We start from the raw sequence: 17,608 nt of genomic DNA, 5'->3' as shown, positions 1-17,608 counted from the left end.
GGATCACACTCATCCCAAGGTTTATCCACGCACACTTCCTGTGCCCGGGATATTTTCTTTCTTCCTGTGCTTTTCACATGTGCTGATCATGGAGGGATTTCTGCAAGAAGCTGCAAGAACCTAGCTCTATGACATAGTGACCTCTACAAACATCACTCTCTCAGTTTTTAACTGGTTATATAAATAGCTGAGAGCAGTTCAGCTTTAGATTGGATCCTGCAGCTTGGTAGGAGGAGCGGTGAGCACTTTGTAGTTACTTGTAGGTCACTGTAGAACTTGGGGAGCACCGCACATAGGGTTTATTGACGGTGACTGAGAATCCCGATCCTAAAGATTTCTGGTTAACTCACTGTTTCTCAGGCTGACTATTATCATTGCCAGTTTTGAAATCAAGAAGTACTTTTCTGCCAGAAATTCACTCAGCTTATATGTACTCCCCTGGAGAGCAATGGCAGACAATAGATTTGGGGTTCATTGCTATTATTTAATACATGAAGCTTTCTGCACAGAAATTGGAGAGTGAGTTCTGATTTTAAGGAAAATCCTAAATAGTGGTTGTGAGAGCCATCCCTTTAGGTGGAGAGGATGACGGCCTTACAGGTCACAACTTTGATTTTATTTCCCACAGATTTAGGCTTGGGCTGAGATCCCATTCCTCAAGCTGAGTGACATTGGTCCAGTCACATCTTTCCGGGCTGCAGTTTTCCCTATCTACAGAGTCAGGATAGTTGTGAAGTCTGACAAGATCCTGCATGTGGCTCCCTTGGCACAGCCTGTTTATGGGCAGTGAATGGACCTCACTATCCTTAGGATGTGACAGGAAACCTCAGTCAGATAGATTTGGTGTCTGCTTGGTTCCTGTGTCTCTGGGATTTTATAGCAAGGTTTATCTGGAATTTGCTTACTAAGGACAAGCCAATACTGTAAGCCGTGGGTTTCTCCCTATTTTTCTTGCAAAAATAACCTCTGTGCCATTTCATTTTTTTCTCTTGATGTAGTTTCTCATAAGTGACCGTGATCCTCAATGCAACCTCCACTGCTCCAGGACTCAACCCAAACCCATCTGTGCCTCTGATGGCAGGTCCTATGAGTCCATGTGTGAGTACCAGAGGGCCAAGTGTCGGGACCCAGCCCTGGGCGTGGTCCATCGAGGGAGATGCAAAGGTGAGTGACCGGCACTCAGCCAGCAAAGGATGCCAGCTGGGGCTGCAGCTCCTGCGGCATGATATCCTTATTAGAGCTTGAATGCTTTTGGCTTACTCTTCTGTCCCTCTGTGCCTTCCATCGGTGTGAGGGGAGCAAGGGAGCTGTGCCTGAAGAGATGAACACTTCCCTGCTTCAGACACTGCCACCAGTGAGGAGCGAGGGTCTCTCTGGCCAGTGTCTTGTTTATGGTTTTATTTCAAGATGGAGACCAAGTACATTCCTGCTGGCCCTGGGGTAGGGATTCCAAATCGTTGGTTCATGGAAGTGTTTTGTTTGAACTGCTTTAAAGCATGGAAAGTATTTGAGATAACAGTTATAAAATTGGGAGATCAACGACAGCAACAAATCTGGCTTTCTATTCCTCTCTTCCAAAGTCATCAGGTCTGGTACTATCAGGTTTGTTGGAGCAAAGCAACACGTAGCCAGAGCTGAGGAACTTGCAGTCCCTAAAGCAGAGCTTGCTTTCTGGTTCGCTACAATCCTCAACCCTCCTTCGGGTTTCTGAGCACTGCATGTGATCCTTCTCAGACGTAATCTGTGCTGCTTTCCCGAGTCCCGTAGATATTTTGAGCTTGTGGCCCCCGATTGCCTAAAGCCAGCATAGGAAATGCAGAGGGCTAGCAGGCTGTTCCAGACATTTGATTTTTCTCAAGAAAGCGAGCGCTAGCATTGCTTTGTAGCCCGGGCCAGCCTGGCACTCACTGTGTAGCCCAGGTTAACTCCAGGCCTTCCATCAGAGCCTTCCTAGTACTGGTATTACAGGTGTGCACCGTCACACTCCTCTCCCAGTTCCTGGATTTATTAGTTTTAGAAGAGCCTGGGAAGATGACTGGAAATGGAAATCACCCCTCACCCCATGGGCAAAGGGACATTTGAGAGAGAGAGAGAGAGAGAGAGAGAGAGAGAGAGAGAGAGAGAGAGAGAGAGAGAGAGAGAGAGAGAGAGAGAGAGAGAGAGAGAAAAGCAGAGCCTGGGCCAATAAGCTTGCTTCTCTTCTACTTTTCCGAGTATTGCATTAAGAGGACGGTGAGCTCGAGTGGCCATCTTGGGCACAGGCCCTGTGCTCTCACTGCTGATCAAGCTGGTGGCATGCCGCCCCTCCCCAAGGCGGAGGGTTTTGCTCAGCGTTCCTGCCATGGGGCAGCCATTTTGGGCCCTGGCTTCTGTGTAGAATCCAAGGGAAACATACGATGTCCTCCTCTCCCCGTTTAGATGCTGGCCAGAGCAAGTGTCGCCTGGAGAGGGCTCAGGCCTTGGAACAGGCCAAGAAGCCTCAGGAGGCTGTGTTTGTCCCAGAGTGTGGTGAGGACGGCTCCTTTACGCAGGTGAGGTTCTCAGAAGGGTTTCTCGGGTCGCTTGCTGGACTGAGGCAGAAGGGAGATGTCCGGAGAGCACTAGGGTCATTTGGCACCTTCACTTTCTGCCAAGGGCTGGGCGAGTGGCTCTTCAGCTCCCTTCTGTATTGTCTTTCCCCTTGTGGGCCCTCCACGCCGCTCCTCGCGCCAACTGGCAGTGGGCCCTGACAAGATGCATAGGAGTCTGAGCCAGGAAACTGGCATGGCTGGGTCCTCGTCCTCCCTGCTGGCTGTCGTTTCTGAGGGCCAGACCTGCGTGTTTTTTTTTTTTTTTTCTCTTCTGTCAAATGTGGGCTGATTATTTTCTCTCATCCCTGCCAGTTTCTACAGGCAGCCCCAGTATTCCCTGCACTATTTATTGCTGCCCCTCCACACGCTCTTGTCATGTACCCACCTTGAACGAAACAGCGCCCTCTTTGAGCACCAAGTGTACCGGGGTTCCTGGACGGCGTGTGTGTCCAAGCGCAGGCGCTGAGATGCTCAAATACTCTTTCCGTAGTCCCACGTCTCCTGCTTGGTTTCCTGGCTAGTGCTTTGCGTAAAAGCAGGGGAGGATACATTTCGTAGCAGCTGTGGGGCGGTAAGATACCTCTTCAGAAAGCGTCTAGGTTGCTCCCTAGGGCCCCCGGGGAGTAGGGAGAGTCACAGGACACAGTAAACTTAGTCAGGTTGGAGATTTGTCCCTGTGCCTGCCCCGCCCCTCACCTCAGGGCCCTCTGATCCATTTAGAGAGAATCTACCCTTTCAGAGTTAGAGGTGACAACTTTGGGGTTTTAAAAGCTTCTCTGTAATTCTGGATGCGGGGGGACACAGGGTGGGCCTGGTCAAAGAAGCTTCAGATTTCACTTCTTGGTAAGGTCTAGGGCATTATTGATTTCAGACCAATACCCTCTTGGGTAGTAACATAGAGGGATGATTTGTGGGGGCTTGGACTTCGACGTTGTTAATGTGTCTCAGTTGACTGAAACCTGTAACCAGTCAGGCTGGAGAGAGCACAGGGATAAAGTGACCTTGGCCATCAGCCCTGGGTGAGGTGCTTGTTTTGACTTCCTGTTTAAAGCTTTGCACAGCCATGGGAGGTAGCGTCATTATCCCTATTTATGGAAGATGAATGCACCGTCATGCCTTGGAGGGGAGAGCTGGGTTCAAGCCCAGAGCACATCCAAGGATCTCTATGTTCTGCTGCTCTCTGAACTGGCAGACTCAGATGAGACTCTGAGGAGGGCACCAGGAAGATGCAGTCTAGGGCCGTGGTTGGTGCCCTTGCCTGATTGGGGCTGACTGTCTGGGCTGGAGGCCAGCTCGCACAGGCAAGTCACCTAGGTTCTCAGGGTGCTTATCTGAAAAAAACAGAGACGATTATCTGCACGATTGTTATACATATGTGATACATTATTATGATGTCATGAGCATTATATATTACTCTTATGTTCTGCATGACATATTACTATTATTAGTGGTTATTATTCTACTTCCCTTGTAAGGCTGTGAGGAGGATTAAATAAGCTTACACAAGGGAAATACTTGGGACATATGGGAGTCATGTATTTATCAGCATCCTTGTGATTCCCATCTCTACTGTGGGTCTCCAACTTAGATCTCCCCAAGGTCTCATGGCCGACACTACTTAAGAGTGGGGGAGGGCACCCAAAACCTTTGGGTGAAGCTTCCCAAGCTTGGAGATTCATGAGCCCTCCCCCCTTTTATTTAATCAATTTTGAAGTTTCCTATTTGTTCTAGAAAATAGAAGGTGGTGACCTCTGTCTGTATTTGAAAGTGCATCTGAGAAGCCATACCCTCAGAGGGGAAATCAGACCTTCCTGAGGTTCATTTTGGGCTGAGACCTGCAGGAGAAAGGTGATGGGGGCAGGGGCGGGGGGCAGAGCTGGGTGCAGCTGCTCTCTCCCATCTCAGGCTCGCTTAGTCCTGAATGTGTTGCTTATGGGAGTGGTTGACCTCTGCCCTCCTGATTCTGAAGTGTTTGCTGTCTCATGACAGACAGCCACTGGCCAGCTTTTGTTCTGGCGAGGCCAGGCCCTACCAGGTGGTGTTTGCTTAAGGAAAGGAACTTCCAGATTAGTCCGGGCTGACTTGCTAAATGAGAGCGCCCTGGAGTGCAGACTGTCAGGTATCCGTGGCTCGTGTGACAGGCTAAGCATTGCCATGTGTCCACAGTTCAGGCTGACTCACCTTGGTGGACAGCTCGACGGCCAGGCAGTAGATCATCCCGGCTCGAGTGATTAAATGGAAGTATCGCGCCCCCCACCCCATCAAAGATGCTGCAGTATCTTCACAGAACTGCCATTCTGAGTGCGATTCAACCACTCGGATGAGCACAGCGAGAGAGGTGTCTGTCTCCTTCCCCCACAGCCCGCCATCACTCAACCAGCTCCTTTTATCCCCCTAAGACCAAAGCCCAGAGACAAGCTCCATTGCTCTAATATTCCTTAGGATATTGGCATGTCTGTTTCCTGGAGTTAGTAGCATTCTGTGGTCCTGGGAATTGTTACAGATGTCACTCTCCTGAAGAACAAGGAGAGAATGGTGGGACTCGGTGGGGACTGGCTTTATCTGGCATGAGGCACAGCTGGAGGCCACATGACTGAGTTAGCGTTAATGAGACTCATATGGGGACTCTGTGGCTTCTTCCTTTGTCTCCCCTTGTCCTCTTTCCTCACTACACCCAACCTCAACTCACACACGGACGGCTCGTCTTTGTTTACAGCAGAGATGTTGCATGTTCATCGCTGTACTTAGGGCAATCCTAGACCACGAAATCTAACTCTGAGGTTCCCATGCAGGCACAGGTATTTTTGAGTGTATGTGTTTATGTGTTTGGGCAGGTACACATGTGCATGGTTATGTATGTGCTTTGTGGGCATGTGTGTGTGCAAGCACATGGGTGTATGGTTGTACATGTATGTGTGTGCATGTGTGTGTGCAGTCCAGAGGAAACCTTGAGTGGTGTTCTTATTGGAAACATCTACCTTGGGTTTTGAGGCAGTTTCTCACTGGCCTGGAACTCACCAGTTAGCTTAGGCTGGCCTGTCAGCCCTTGGATCTGCTTATCTCTCTGCCCCTACAGCATTGGGGTCACAAGGGCATGTCACTGTGTCTAGCCTTCTTATGCAGGCCCTGTGGTCAAACTTAGGACCTTGTACTTGCAAGATTGAAGCACTTTAATGAACCCTCTCACTCCCCTGGGGGGGTGATGTCAGTATATGTTCAAAAATTCAAACCTATTTTGGAAGTGCTTTGTCTCTTTGGTTTCTGGAATGCATTGTTGAGATGTGGGTTCAGCTCTTTGGGGACCTGGAGTCAAGTCAGTTGCTCCAGGCTTTGTCCTTCATGGTGGTGGTGTCTATTTCTTCTCTGGGTACCGGGGACATAATTCCTAGTATCTGTTCCTACCAAGGTCTCTGTCAAGTGTTTGTCTACTGCCCAAGTGGTTTAGCTGAAATCTGTGGTGACCGGGAGTTGAATTGCCACCATCAGGAAGTGCTGGCGGGAGTTTGCCAAGCGTCATTCATCACCGAATGACAATGATGGTCACTGTTGAGTGTGCTGGTGCCAGCCAGGGTTTTATACTCGCCGATCTTACTTTTCTCCGTAGTGATTAACGCCTTTGTATAAAGAAGGGCTGGGTTTCGGAGGGAGAGAGCAGCAGTTTGAGGTCACTGAGCTAGAAGGGGTTTGTACTCAAGCTGATTAACTTCGGGGCTCGGGATGGTTTTGTGCAGAAGCGGCCTTGATGCATATGCATTTCATTTTCACCCCCATTGTTAGCCCACAAGTTCCCTCTCTTGTTGCCCAATCAATCAAACACACATTTTAAAAAAAAGCCCTTTGATTATGGAAATTTTAAAAAAGTACAAAAGAGGAGGCATAATAGTATAATGAGCTCCATGTACCCATCTCCACTTTCAACAGTGACTGACACATGGCCAATTCTGTTTCATCTTTGCCCCATTTTCATCTCCCGTCCTAAACTGAGTTTCTTCAAAGCAAATCTCCAGACACAATATCTTTTTATTCCAGGCAGGCAGGCGTTCTGAGCTCTGCTGTGTTTTGGGCTGTGTGCTGGTTGCTATGAGGGATTAAAAAATGTGACCCTTGCCTTATGCAGAAAAGATAGCAAGCCACGCGACAAAGTAACTGTGTAAAGATTGCGTGTGTGTGTAGCTGGAGGTTCATGTTTTCGAAGTCCACTTATGAGTCTGTTGACTAGAGTTCAGGATGCATTCGTTAATGAGAAAACAAACACAAATTAATTTTTAAAAAAGGTGTAGCCCAGGTTGACCTCGAACTCACGATCCTCCCACCTCTGCCTTCTTCAACAAATCCTACCTCCATGCACCACCACAACCAGCTACATTTTTTTCTTACAAACACCTTAAGATGAAAGGAAGTGATACACATTAACCTTAATGACAAAGAACTGGTCTTAGATAGGTATCGCTTGCAATTGGAAAGGAAAAAAACCCTAGTCAAATGGGGTCAAGAGATACCAACAGTCTTGGTAATGCTACAGCCTGTAACCAAGGCTGGGATGTCACGTGGTGAAGGGCATTTGCTCCGTGCATCAGGTCCTGGGTTCAGTCCCTGGTATGACCATAAAAAAAATGAATTGGGCTGGAGAGATGGCTCAGCGGTTAAGAGCATTGCCTGCTCTTCCAAAGGTCCTGAGTTCAATTCCCAGCAACCACATGGTGGCTCACAACCATCTGTAATGGGGTCTGGTGCCCTCTTCTGGCCTGCAGGAAGACACACAGACAGAATAGTGTATACATAATAAATAAATAAATATTTTAAAAAAATGAATGAAAATGGCCAGTAAAAAAAAATATAGGAATGATGTAATCTTCTCTACTCATTAAGTTATATAATTAAAATTATTAATATTATGTATTAAATTATATCAATCAAATGGGGACAGTGTTGGGGAGATGGTTAAGTGAGTAAAAGCACTTGCTTTGGAAGCATGAGGACCTAAGTTTGCTCCCAGGAACCTGGATGACAAGCAGGGCGTGATGGTGCGCTGGTAATTCTTGCCCTGGGATGCCGGCGGTGGAAGGGTCCCTAAGACTCACTGGCTGGCCAGCCCAACCTACTCAGCAAGAGTATGGCCAACAAAGGACCCTATCTCAAAAAGCAAGGCAGAAGATATCTGTCTTAATTTGGGTTTCTATTGCTGTGAAGAAACACTATGACCAAAGCAACTTGGGGAGGAAAGGGTTTATTTGACTTCCATTTCCATAGCATTGTTCCTTATCAAAGGAAATCAGGACAGAAAAACTCAAATTGGTCAGGAACCTGGAGTCAGGAGCTGATGCAGAGGCCACAGAGGGGTGCCGCTTACTGGCTTCTCATAGTTTGCTCAACCTGCTTTCTAATAGAACCCAGGACACCAGCCCAGGGATGGCACCACCTACAATGGGCCAGGTCCTCCTAAATCAATCACTAATCAAGAGAATGCCCTACAGGCTTGCCTACAACCTGATCTTATGGAGGCGTTTTCTTAACTGAGTTTCTCTCCTCTCAGATGACTTTAGCTTGTGTCAAAATGACATAAAACTACCCAGTACAACACTGACCTGACTCACACATATATACCCAAGAGGAACACACACTCACACACACACACACATGGGGGGGGGAAGAGGAAGAGAGAGAGAGAGAGAGAGAGAGAGAGAGAGAGAGAGAGAGAGAGAGAGAGAGGGGGATCATTTTGTGTGCCAAACTTGTAACAATGGGAGAAGCCAGCAGCATTCAGGGTTGAATGGAGGGAAATGGTTTACCCCTATATTGCTCTTGGGAAAGTCAGCTGGCACCTGTTTTGTAATGGGATCCTTTTGCAATAGGGTCAAAAGTCTTAAATGGGTCACATTTGGAGCTTGCAATTTTACTTCTAGGAATTTATTTCAAGGAAATAATTTTATTTTTTCTCAAGGAAATAATTTTAAATTTGTGAAAATATTTAGGGACAAAGGATTTCCAATTTTGTTTTTAGCAAAAACTTGGAACTGACCTAAATGTTTAATACCAGAGGATTGTCTAGACAAATTATGGCCGGGCACATCATTGCCTGACGTAAAATATGTGTTGTAGACACATGCGTATATGCATGGGTGTTTAATTATTTCCTAGAAGAATTCTTTCATAGTTATGTTGAAAAGAATGTTGAATTCTTTTCTAAACAGTAGCGTTTTTTAAAGGAAATGTATTACACTCTGAGAGCCAATGATACAGAAATATATAGGGCAGGAAGATAAAACGAGAGATCGCATCCTCCTAAAATAGAGACTGTTAAGTCTGTGACCCTCTGGACCTTTTGGTTTATGGAGTAATTTGTCATTATTCAGGACAAAGTAGCACAATAGTGAACGTTATTTTATAACATTTCTTTCTTTCTTTTTTTTTTTTTTTTTTTTTTTTTTTTGGTTTTTCGAGACAGGGTTTCTCTGCAGCTTTAGAACCTGTCCTGGAGCTAGCTCTTGTAGACCAAGCTGGTCTCGAACTCACAGAAATCCGCCTGCCTCTGCCTCCCGAGTGCTGGGATTAAAGGCATGCGCCACCACCGCCCGGCTATAACATTTCTTTAGTTATATTGTGAGCCTCGTTTAAGCTAAGTTGAATATGGCTTCTTTTAAAAACTACTATATTTTTATTTCTTTGTATAAAGGGATGATTTCTGGAAAATCAGGGATAAGATTTTTGGAAGGTATGTTCTGGGCCAAAAGGTCTATTTTGTCTTATTTTTTAAATATTTTTTCTTACTTGTTCTTCGACAACTTAATGCACACACCCAATGCATCTTGACTAAATCAACCTCAACCACCCCCCTCATGCTCCCTTTAGGCCCTTCAACATGGCCACTCCCACCTTCCTACCCTCTTTCTTTCTTCCTTCCCTCCCTCCTTCCTTCCTTTCTTTTTTATAAACCACTGAATCCAATTGGGGCTATTTGCATGAACACAGTAACTTATGAGTGGCCACACCTCTGAAGAGAACTGACTCCCCCTTCCCTAGCATCCATCAGTTACCAATAGCTCCTCAACTAGGGTGGGGCCCCATGGGCTCCTTCCCATCCATGCTGGTGTTGCCAACTGGCTTGGTTTTCTGACTGGGTTGTTTGTTTTCAGGATGTTTAACTTCTTGAGTCCTTTGTACACTCTCATCACTAAGCCTCTGTTGTATGAAGAGCTGACAGAGATATTCTCCCATTCTGGGGCAGGTTCTTCATACAGCTGATCATTTCCTTTGCTATACTGAAGCGTTTTAATTTCATGAAATTCCATTAGCTGGTTATTAATCTTACTCTGAGTTATTGGAGTTCTATTCAGAAAACTCCCAGCTATGCCTACATCTTGAATTGTATTCCCCACTCTTTCTTCTAAAAGTTTCAGAAATGTTTTAGGTCTTATACTGAATTCCCTGACCTATTTGGAGTTGTTTTTTTTTCTTTTGTGCAGGGTGAGAGATAAGAATCTCATTTCATTCTTTTATAGGCATGTATCCAGTTTTCTTAGAATCTTTTTTCTTTTTTTTGAAGATGCTGTCTTTTCTCTGATGTGTGTTTTTGACATCTGTTCTGGAAGCCAAATGGCTATAGTTGCATGGTCCTGTGCTTGGTCCTCTCTCTGTTTTGTTGATGTATGTGTCTAGTTTTTGTGCCAGTGCCATGCTGTTTTTATTACCATAGCTCTGGAGTATAACTTGCAATCAGGTATGGTGAGTCCTCCAGCTGTATTATTTTTAAACAGCATGGCTTTGACTGCCTGGGGTCTTTTGTTTGTTCAAATGAGGTTTCAGATAGTGAAAAAGCACAGTAAAATTTTGATCTGATTGTATTGGATACATACCTTGCTTTTGGGAGGATGGACATTTTCATAATACTGATTCTACTAATCCATGAACATGGAGGAGGCCTTCGTACTTCCCAGGATCTGCTTTAATTTCTTTCTTCAGTGTTTTAAAAGCTTCATTGTAGAGATATTTTACATCTTTTATTCCTTGTTAAATTTTTTGAGACCATTACAAATGAAATTATTTCCTTATTTCTTTCTTAGTATGTTTGTCATTGGTATATAGGAAAGCTATTGCTTTTTGCATGTTAATTTTGTATCCTGACATTTTGCTGAACTGTTTATCTGTTCTAAGAGTTTTCTGGCTGAATCTTCAGGATCTTTTAAGTGTAGGATCACATCATCATCTGCTCTAACTTCTTCCTTTCTTACTTACATTGTTTAATATATTAAATATATGTAATTATATGTACGAAGCTTATAAAATAGTAGGTTTTATAGTATTTTATAAAATAGGTTATCTCTATTTGCTTTTCTTATCTTATTGTTCTAGATAAGACTCTAATACTTCATCAAATAAAATCAGAGACAGTGCACTTGTTTCTGATTTTAGTGGAAATGCTTTTAATTTTTCCACTTAAGATAAAGTTGGCTATAGGTTTGTCATATGTAGTATTTGTTATGTTGAGTTATATTCCTTCTTCTGAGTTTTTTCAGGACTTTTAACATGAAGGGATGTTGGATTTTGTCGGAAGTCTTTTCCATGTCTATTGAGACAACCATATGGCATCTGTCCTTGAGTTCACTTATGTACCTTGTAACATTTATTGACATTACATGTATCCAAATCATCTTTATATCTCTAGAATAAAGTCAATTCTAGACTTCTAGAATAAAGTCAATTCTAGACAATAAAATCATGGTGAATAAACTTAGTTTCAGGCACTTTTTTGAGAATTTTTACATCTAAGTTCATCAGGGAAGTTATAGTTTTCCCTTCCTTCCTTCCTTCCTTCCTTCCTTCCTTCCTTCCTTCCTTCCTTCCTTCCTTCCTTCCTTCCTTCCTTCTTTTCCTTCATTCCTTCCTTTTTCTTTGCTTCATCTTTATATGCTTTCGGTACCAGGGCAATACTAGCTTTGTCAGAAGAGTTTAGGAGTGTTTCTTCCTTTCTAGTTTTATGGGATAGTTTGAGAAGTATTGGTGTTAGTTCTATGAAGGTCTGGTGATATTCATCAGTGAATCCACCTGGGCCTGGGCTTTTTGGGAGATCTGTTTTCATTCCTGCTTCAATCTCATTTCCTATTATAGATATGTTGATACTGCTCATCTTGGTTTCATTTGGTTATTTCATTTCATTGGTTATTTAATAGTCACCTAGAGATTAATCTATTTCTTTTAGATTTTCCAGTTTAGTGGAATATATATTTTTAAGGTAAAATCTGATGACTTCCTAAATTTCAATGGTATCTGTTGTAATAGTTCCCCTTTCATCTCTAATTTTATTAATTTGAGTTTTTCCTTGCTCCCTTTTGCTTAGTTTGGCCAAGAATTTGTCAATATTGTTTATATTGTCAGAGAATAGATTTCATTTCACTGAGTCTTTGAGTTTGCCTTTGCTTTGTTTCCATTTTGTTGACTGATGCCCTGATCTTAATGATTTCTTTCTACCTTCTGATTCTGGACTACAACTGTCCTACGACTGGAGGGAAGGTATTCCATGTTTGGTGCTGTGTTTTCTATTTGTCAGCCTATGGCTTTTGAATGAACAGACTCCTCTGTGTGGGGTAACTCCAATTAAAATACATTGTTTAATATATTAAATATATGTAATTGTATGTATGAAGCTTATAGAATAGTAGGTTTCTGGAAGACATTCTCCAACATCCTTAGGGGTTGTACTTAAACCCATTTCCTTTTACTTTCCTTTCCCCGTTTGTATCTCCACTCCCTTAAGGTCATTGTCCCCTTATCCAGAGGTTCTCACCCTTCCTATGCTGCGACCCTTTAAGACAGTTCCCCATGTTGTGGTGACCCCCCAGCCATAAAATTATTTTGTTGCTACTTCATAGCTGTAATTTTACTACTGTTATGAATCGTAATGTGCAGCCCCTGTAGAGTCACAACTCATGGGTTGAGAACCACTGCTCTAGGTGTAAAGAGGGTCTTTATGATGCCTAAGGACGGAGTGACTGTATCCAAGTCGTGATTTCTTAATGTAGGCACTTAGACCTGTGAACTTTCTTCATGGGCTGTTTTTACTGTGTCCCACAGATTTCAGTATACTGTGGTTTCATTTTCATTTGATTCTAGGAATTTAAACATTTTCTTCTTGATTTCGTCAAGAACCCAATCCTCTTTCAATAGTGTCTTGTTTAGTTTCCGTGAGTTTGTGTATGCTCTAGGGTTTTGCTTGCTGTTAAGACTTGATTTGTGATCTATTTTGAGTAAGTTCCATGGGCTGCCAAAAAAAGTGTGTAATCTGTTTAGATGGAATGTTCTGTAGATTTCTGTAAGTCCCTTTGATTTATGATGTCCTTTAATTAATATATTTCTCTTTTGTTATTGTTGAGAAGACCTGTCAATTGGAGAGAGTTGGGGTGTTGAAGCCCCCTACTACTGCTGTGCTGGGATTAACTTGTAACTACATGTAATGGTATTTGTTTTATGAAATTAGGTGCACTATGTTCTAGACGTATATGTTTAGAATTATGATGTTCTCTTGATGGATGTTCTCCTAGTCAGTGCAGAGTGACCTTTTCTTTTTAGTTTTTTTAAAAGCCTATTTTCTTTTCAAATAGATAATGACACCTACCTGCTTCCTAGGTCCATTTGCTTGAAATATCTTTTTCTATCTTTTCACCCTAGTGTATTGTCTGTCTTTTGTGGTAGGACCCATTTCTTGGCAGCAGCAAGTAGATAGTTTTTGTTTTTTTTTAACCCCATCTACTGGTCTGTGTCTTTTGATTGTAGATTCAGACTGTTAATATTTAGTATTATTATTTAACAGTGTGCATTGATTTTTTGTCATTTTCTTGATTTTGTAGTATTTGATTTTTTTCTCTCTTTATCCCTTGCTTAGCTGTTATTCTAATATGGCTTATTCTTTCCTGTGGCCTCATGAATAGGCCTGTGTTTTTCTTCACTCTGAGTCAAGTATCTTATGTAGTGCTAGCCGAGTGCCATTAATTCCTTTAATCTGTTTAATATTTCCTCTCTTATGACAGATAGCTTTGCTGGGCATAATAGGCTGGGTTGGCTGTTGTCTCTCAGAACTTGAAATGCATCACTCCAAGCCCTCCATCCTTACAGTTGTAGCTGAGTCATCTGGAGCTATTACAAGGGGCCTCCTTTCTGTGTTGCTTGGTGCTTCTTTCTTGCGGCTTTCTTTTTTCTGTATATTTAGTGTTTTTATTATAATATAACGAGGAGAGGTTCTTTCCTGGTCTTGCCTCTTTGGCGTCCTAAATGCCTTCCACAACTGGATGGACATCTCTTTCCTCACTGTGGGAAATTTTGCTGTGATTCTTTTTTTTTTTAAAATGTGTTCTATGCCTTTAGAATGAGATTTTCCCCTCTTCTCTGCTTATCGCTCATGGACCTGATATTTCAGAGTCTTTCCCATGGGTATCTTCTCAGTATTTTCTCTTTCTTGTTGTCTGATTGTCCCAGTCTTCCATCTTGTCTTCAGATCAGGTATTCTATCTTTGTCTTGATCCATCTGTTGCTGAGGCTGCCCATGACATTTTTGCTTTTGGTGCTACAGATAGTTTTCCCTTCAGTGTTTCTTTGGTTGAATTCCTCTTCAGGTCTTACATGGCCTTCATTGTTTTATTCAGCTGTTTGCTTGTATTCTTGATTAGGAACTTATTCCCCCTTTTGATTTCTTTACTGATACTCCTTATTTTGAGTTCTCTGTCTAGGATTTCATTTACTTCACTCTTCTTATATGCGATCACTATAGGGTTAGTAATTTTCAGAAGAGTTCTACTTTTTTTTTAGTGTTTTGTGTTTCTTATGTTATTGTGTTGGGATTTACATATCTGGGGATATTTCATTGCTTGATATTTTTCTTTACTTTTTAAATCAGTTATATTCTTTCAGTTGAAGTATTTGTGATGTTCAATTGGGATTTGGACTTGGTGGAATTGATAATGTAGCTCAGAAAATAATTTCCTGAGTTCAGGAGCTCTGGGTGCCTGCTGTGAACTCCTTGTTGTTCCCTGGATAGAATAGTAACTAAGAGCAGCCATCGTAGCTGAATATACCAATCTGCAAATGTTGCGGTAGTCAACGTTTGTTTATCCTGGTGGAGGATAAACAACCAAGCACGGAGTAGTCTCAGATTTTAGTTAATAAGATTATGATTGGGATGGAAGTAAAATGAGTGAGAATAGGGATTAAGTGTTATAGATTAACTTTGAAAAGAATAAGATGGGAAAAGTAGCTAGGAGGAGAAAGTTGGGGTACTTTTAGGGTCTTCATTTTAGAGTTTGCTAGAGCTATGGGAGGTTATAATTAAGAAGTAAAATGAGGTAGACGTAAAGCGCCCCCAAAAGAGGATGAAATGCAGAGAAAAGAGGGGGGTATGAGAAATATGAAGGAGTAGAGGGAAGTATGAGAAATATGAAGGAGTAGAGGGAAGTATGAGAAATAGGAAGGAGTAGAGGGAAGTATGAGAAATAGGAAGGAGTATATGGTAAGGAATGCCTTGAGGTAGCTCGGGCAGAGAAACAGACTCAGCAGTCCTAAACCCGACTGAACACCTAACAGACAGAAGCAAAGGCATCATGAGACACTTATGCACAAGTGGAGATTAAATTACAGAGAATAAAAAAAATTAGAGGATTTACTGAGCAGGTCGGCTCAGCGTAAGGACTTGAAAGGGACTCTTCCCTGTGCTGTGTGTGGGTGAGTGAGTGGGAGCAGTTGGCCTTTGTAGCCTGTGTGTTTTGTGCAGTTCTGTTGTATCAGGAAGGGAAAATTCCTTCTGGTAGTGTGTGTGTGTGTGTGTGTGTCTGTGTGTGTGTGTGTGTGTGTGTGTGTTGTTTGTTTGTTTTTGAGTCAGGATCTTCTGTAGTGGGCCTGGAACTGGCAATATACCTGAGAATGATACTGAATAGATGATCTTGAACTTCTGAACCTCTTGCCTCCACATCAGGAGTGGTGTGCTGGGACTACAGGCATTTGCCATCACACCCATTTTATGGGGTTCTGGGGAATCAAACCCAGGTCGTATGTACGCTAGGCAAAGACTCCACCAGCTGAGACACACCCTCCCCCAGTCCAGAACGTTTGCTCTTTAAGCCATTTAGCACGAGCATTCCAAATTGCTTTCTGTAATATTCAGCAGGGGTGTGACAGTTGTGTGACAATTGTCAGGTACAGTGGAAAGGTATTTAAATTTTTGCATTGATTATATTTTTAATATCATTAAACATGAAAACCTTGCATTATGCCGCTTCTAAGTGAAATGGCGTGTTGTATTTCTCACCTTTGAACTCCCTGTTCCAGGAACAATTTTTGTTGATAAATTCCGGAGATGACTTTCCCCATTTTCCACTCATTCTAACTACTGCTCTTCCCAGCAGTGCATATATAAGCTACGTGAGTACATATATTGACTTTTTCTGAAATCAGAGGTCTCAGGAGTTATAATTTCTTATTGGCGATTGCTTTATTTTTTTCCATTTTTAAATTTTTATTTATGCACATTGGTGTTTTGCCCTGGAACTGGAGTTACAGACAGTTATGAACTGCCATGTGGGTGCTGGGAACTGAATCCAGGTCCTCTGGAAGAGCAGTCAGTGCTCTTAACCCCTGAGCCTTCTCTACAGCCCACGATTACTTTATTCTGAAGTTGGAAACACAAAGGGAAAATCGTTGACTCTTTGGTGAATAGAGCAGGTTCCCTTGTGATTTCTTCAACGCCAGAGGATGCGACACTTGAGGACCTAGAGATCCTCCTAGTTAGCACTCTCAGCCACTCCCACGGTACAGAACATTCCTCCTAGAGACCTGTTGCAGGACCAGTTCGTTCCGGGAGCAATTTGCTTTTCCTTGTGGCCTCTCATCTTCCAGACTCTTAGAGTCTAGTGGAGGTATCAGTCCATCCCATGCACTGTGAGCCTTTATTTACCTGGGTTGATTAAACACTGACAGTCTGGAGTGATTTGTCTCCCTGTGGACAGGACTTGTCTAATCTTACTTTTTAAAAGACGTGTATGGATGTTTTGTTTACATATATGTGTGTGCATCATACACATGCCCAGTTCCCTTGAAGGTCAGAGAGAGTGTTGGATTCTTTGGGACCCGGGTTATGGCTGGATAAAAGCAGTCATTTGGGATTTGGGTGCTGGGAACCACCTCAGGGCTATTGGAAAGAACAAGTGATCTCAATGACCGAGGCATGTGCCCAGCCCTGATTTACCCAATCTCAGGTGTGTTTACAAGTCCTCAGAGTCTGGAGGCAACGGTCTTTTGTCTTGCTGGGGTGAGACCATATGTAGCAAGGCCATAACCGAGTGACGAGAACAGAGTGTGTCTGTAAACTCGCTCTTTGAGAGCCTCTCCAGCCACAGGCGGATCCTTGGGTGCCCCAGACAACACCCAGTTCTTAAAAGTGGGTGGCGCTCTGCATTAGATCTGAGCCTTATGGCCAGGTAGAATGCTAACTTTCTCTGTCTGTCTCTGTCTCTGTATGTCTGTCTGTCTGACCCTCCCTTCCTTCTCTCCCACTGTTAAACATTCGAATGCTAAGTGGGTCTAGTATTAGGCAAGTTGTTGCTTTTCTTTTTGGTTAAATGTTCAGTGAGAAAATTGCAATGGTTATAGTTTGAACATTTACGGATAAGGCTTGTTTTAAATGTGTTTTCTGTGGTTGTTGTTGCTTTGCTTTTGTTTCAAGAAACCCAATATTACACATGAATAATGTATACATATGTATATCATAGTCACTACTAAACAGATGCTAGTTGTTCCCCCACTTTAGCTCCCAAATTGATGAGTTGTAATTTAAGAGAGTTGAGCTGGTCTAGAGGTTGGCGAAGAGATCTGTAGTCTTGACTTCCTATTGTTCTAAAAAAGCTTATTAAGATGCAATTTGCACAATGTAAAACGTATCTCTTTAAAACACACAGCGGAGTGATTTTTAGTGCAGTCACCGGGCTGCACAACCATTGCCACCATCTATTACCAGAACATCCTCATCACCCAAGAAGAAATCCCAGCCCTTTAACAGCCAC

The 17,608-nt window shown here is 43.0% G+C and overlaps 1 protein-coding gene across 2 annotated transcripts in view; it reads left to right on the top strand.

Moving 5' to 3' along the window:
- Smoc1 (SPARC related modular calcium binding 1) overlaps positions 1-17,608 on the top strand; it is a 155,509-nt gene that overhangs the window by 76,251 nt on the left and 61,650 nt on the right. For both annotated transcript variants that reach the window (XM_038337263.1, XM_038337262.1), the window contains exons 2-3: positions 999-1,164; positions 2,419-2,531. In XM_038337263.1, coding sequence (XP_038193191.1) covers positions 999-1,164; positions 2,419-2,531 — 279 coding nt within the window. The remainder of the gene's footprint in view (positions 1-998; positions 1,165-2,418; positions 2,532-17,608) is intronic.

This window comes from Arvicola amphibius, chromosome 7 (genome assembly GCF_903992535.2).
Source record: "Arvicola amphibius chromosome 7, mArvAmp1.2, whole genome shotgun sequence".
In the NCBI taxonomy this organism is placed as follows: domain Eukaryota; kingdom Metazoa; phylum Chordata; class Mammalia; order Rodentia; family Cricetidae; genus Arvicola; species Arvicola amphibius.
Note: the sequence above shows the minus strand (reverse complement) of the source record. Positions and strands in the feature narration are given on the sequence as shown.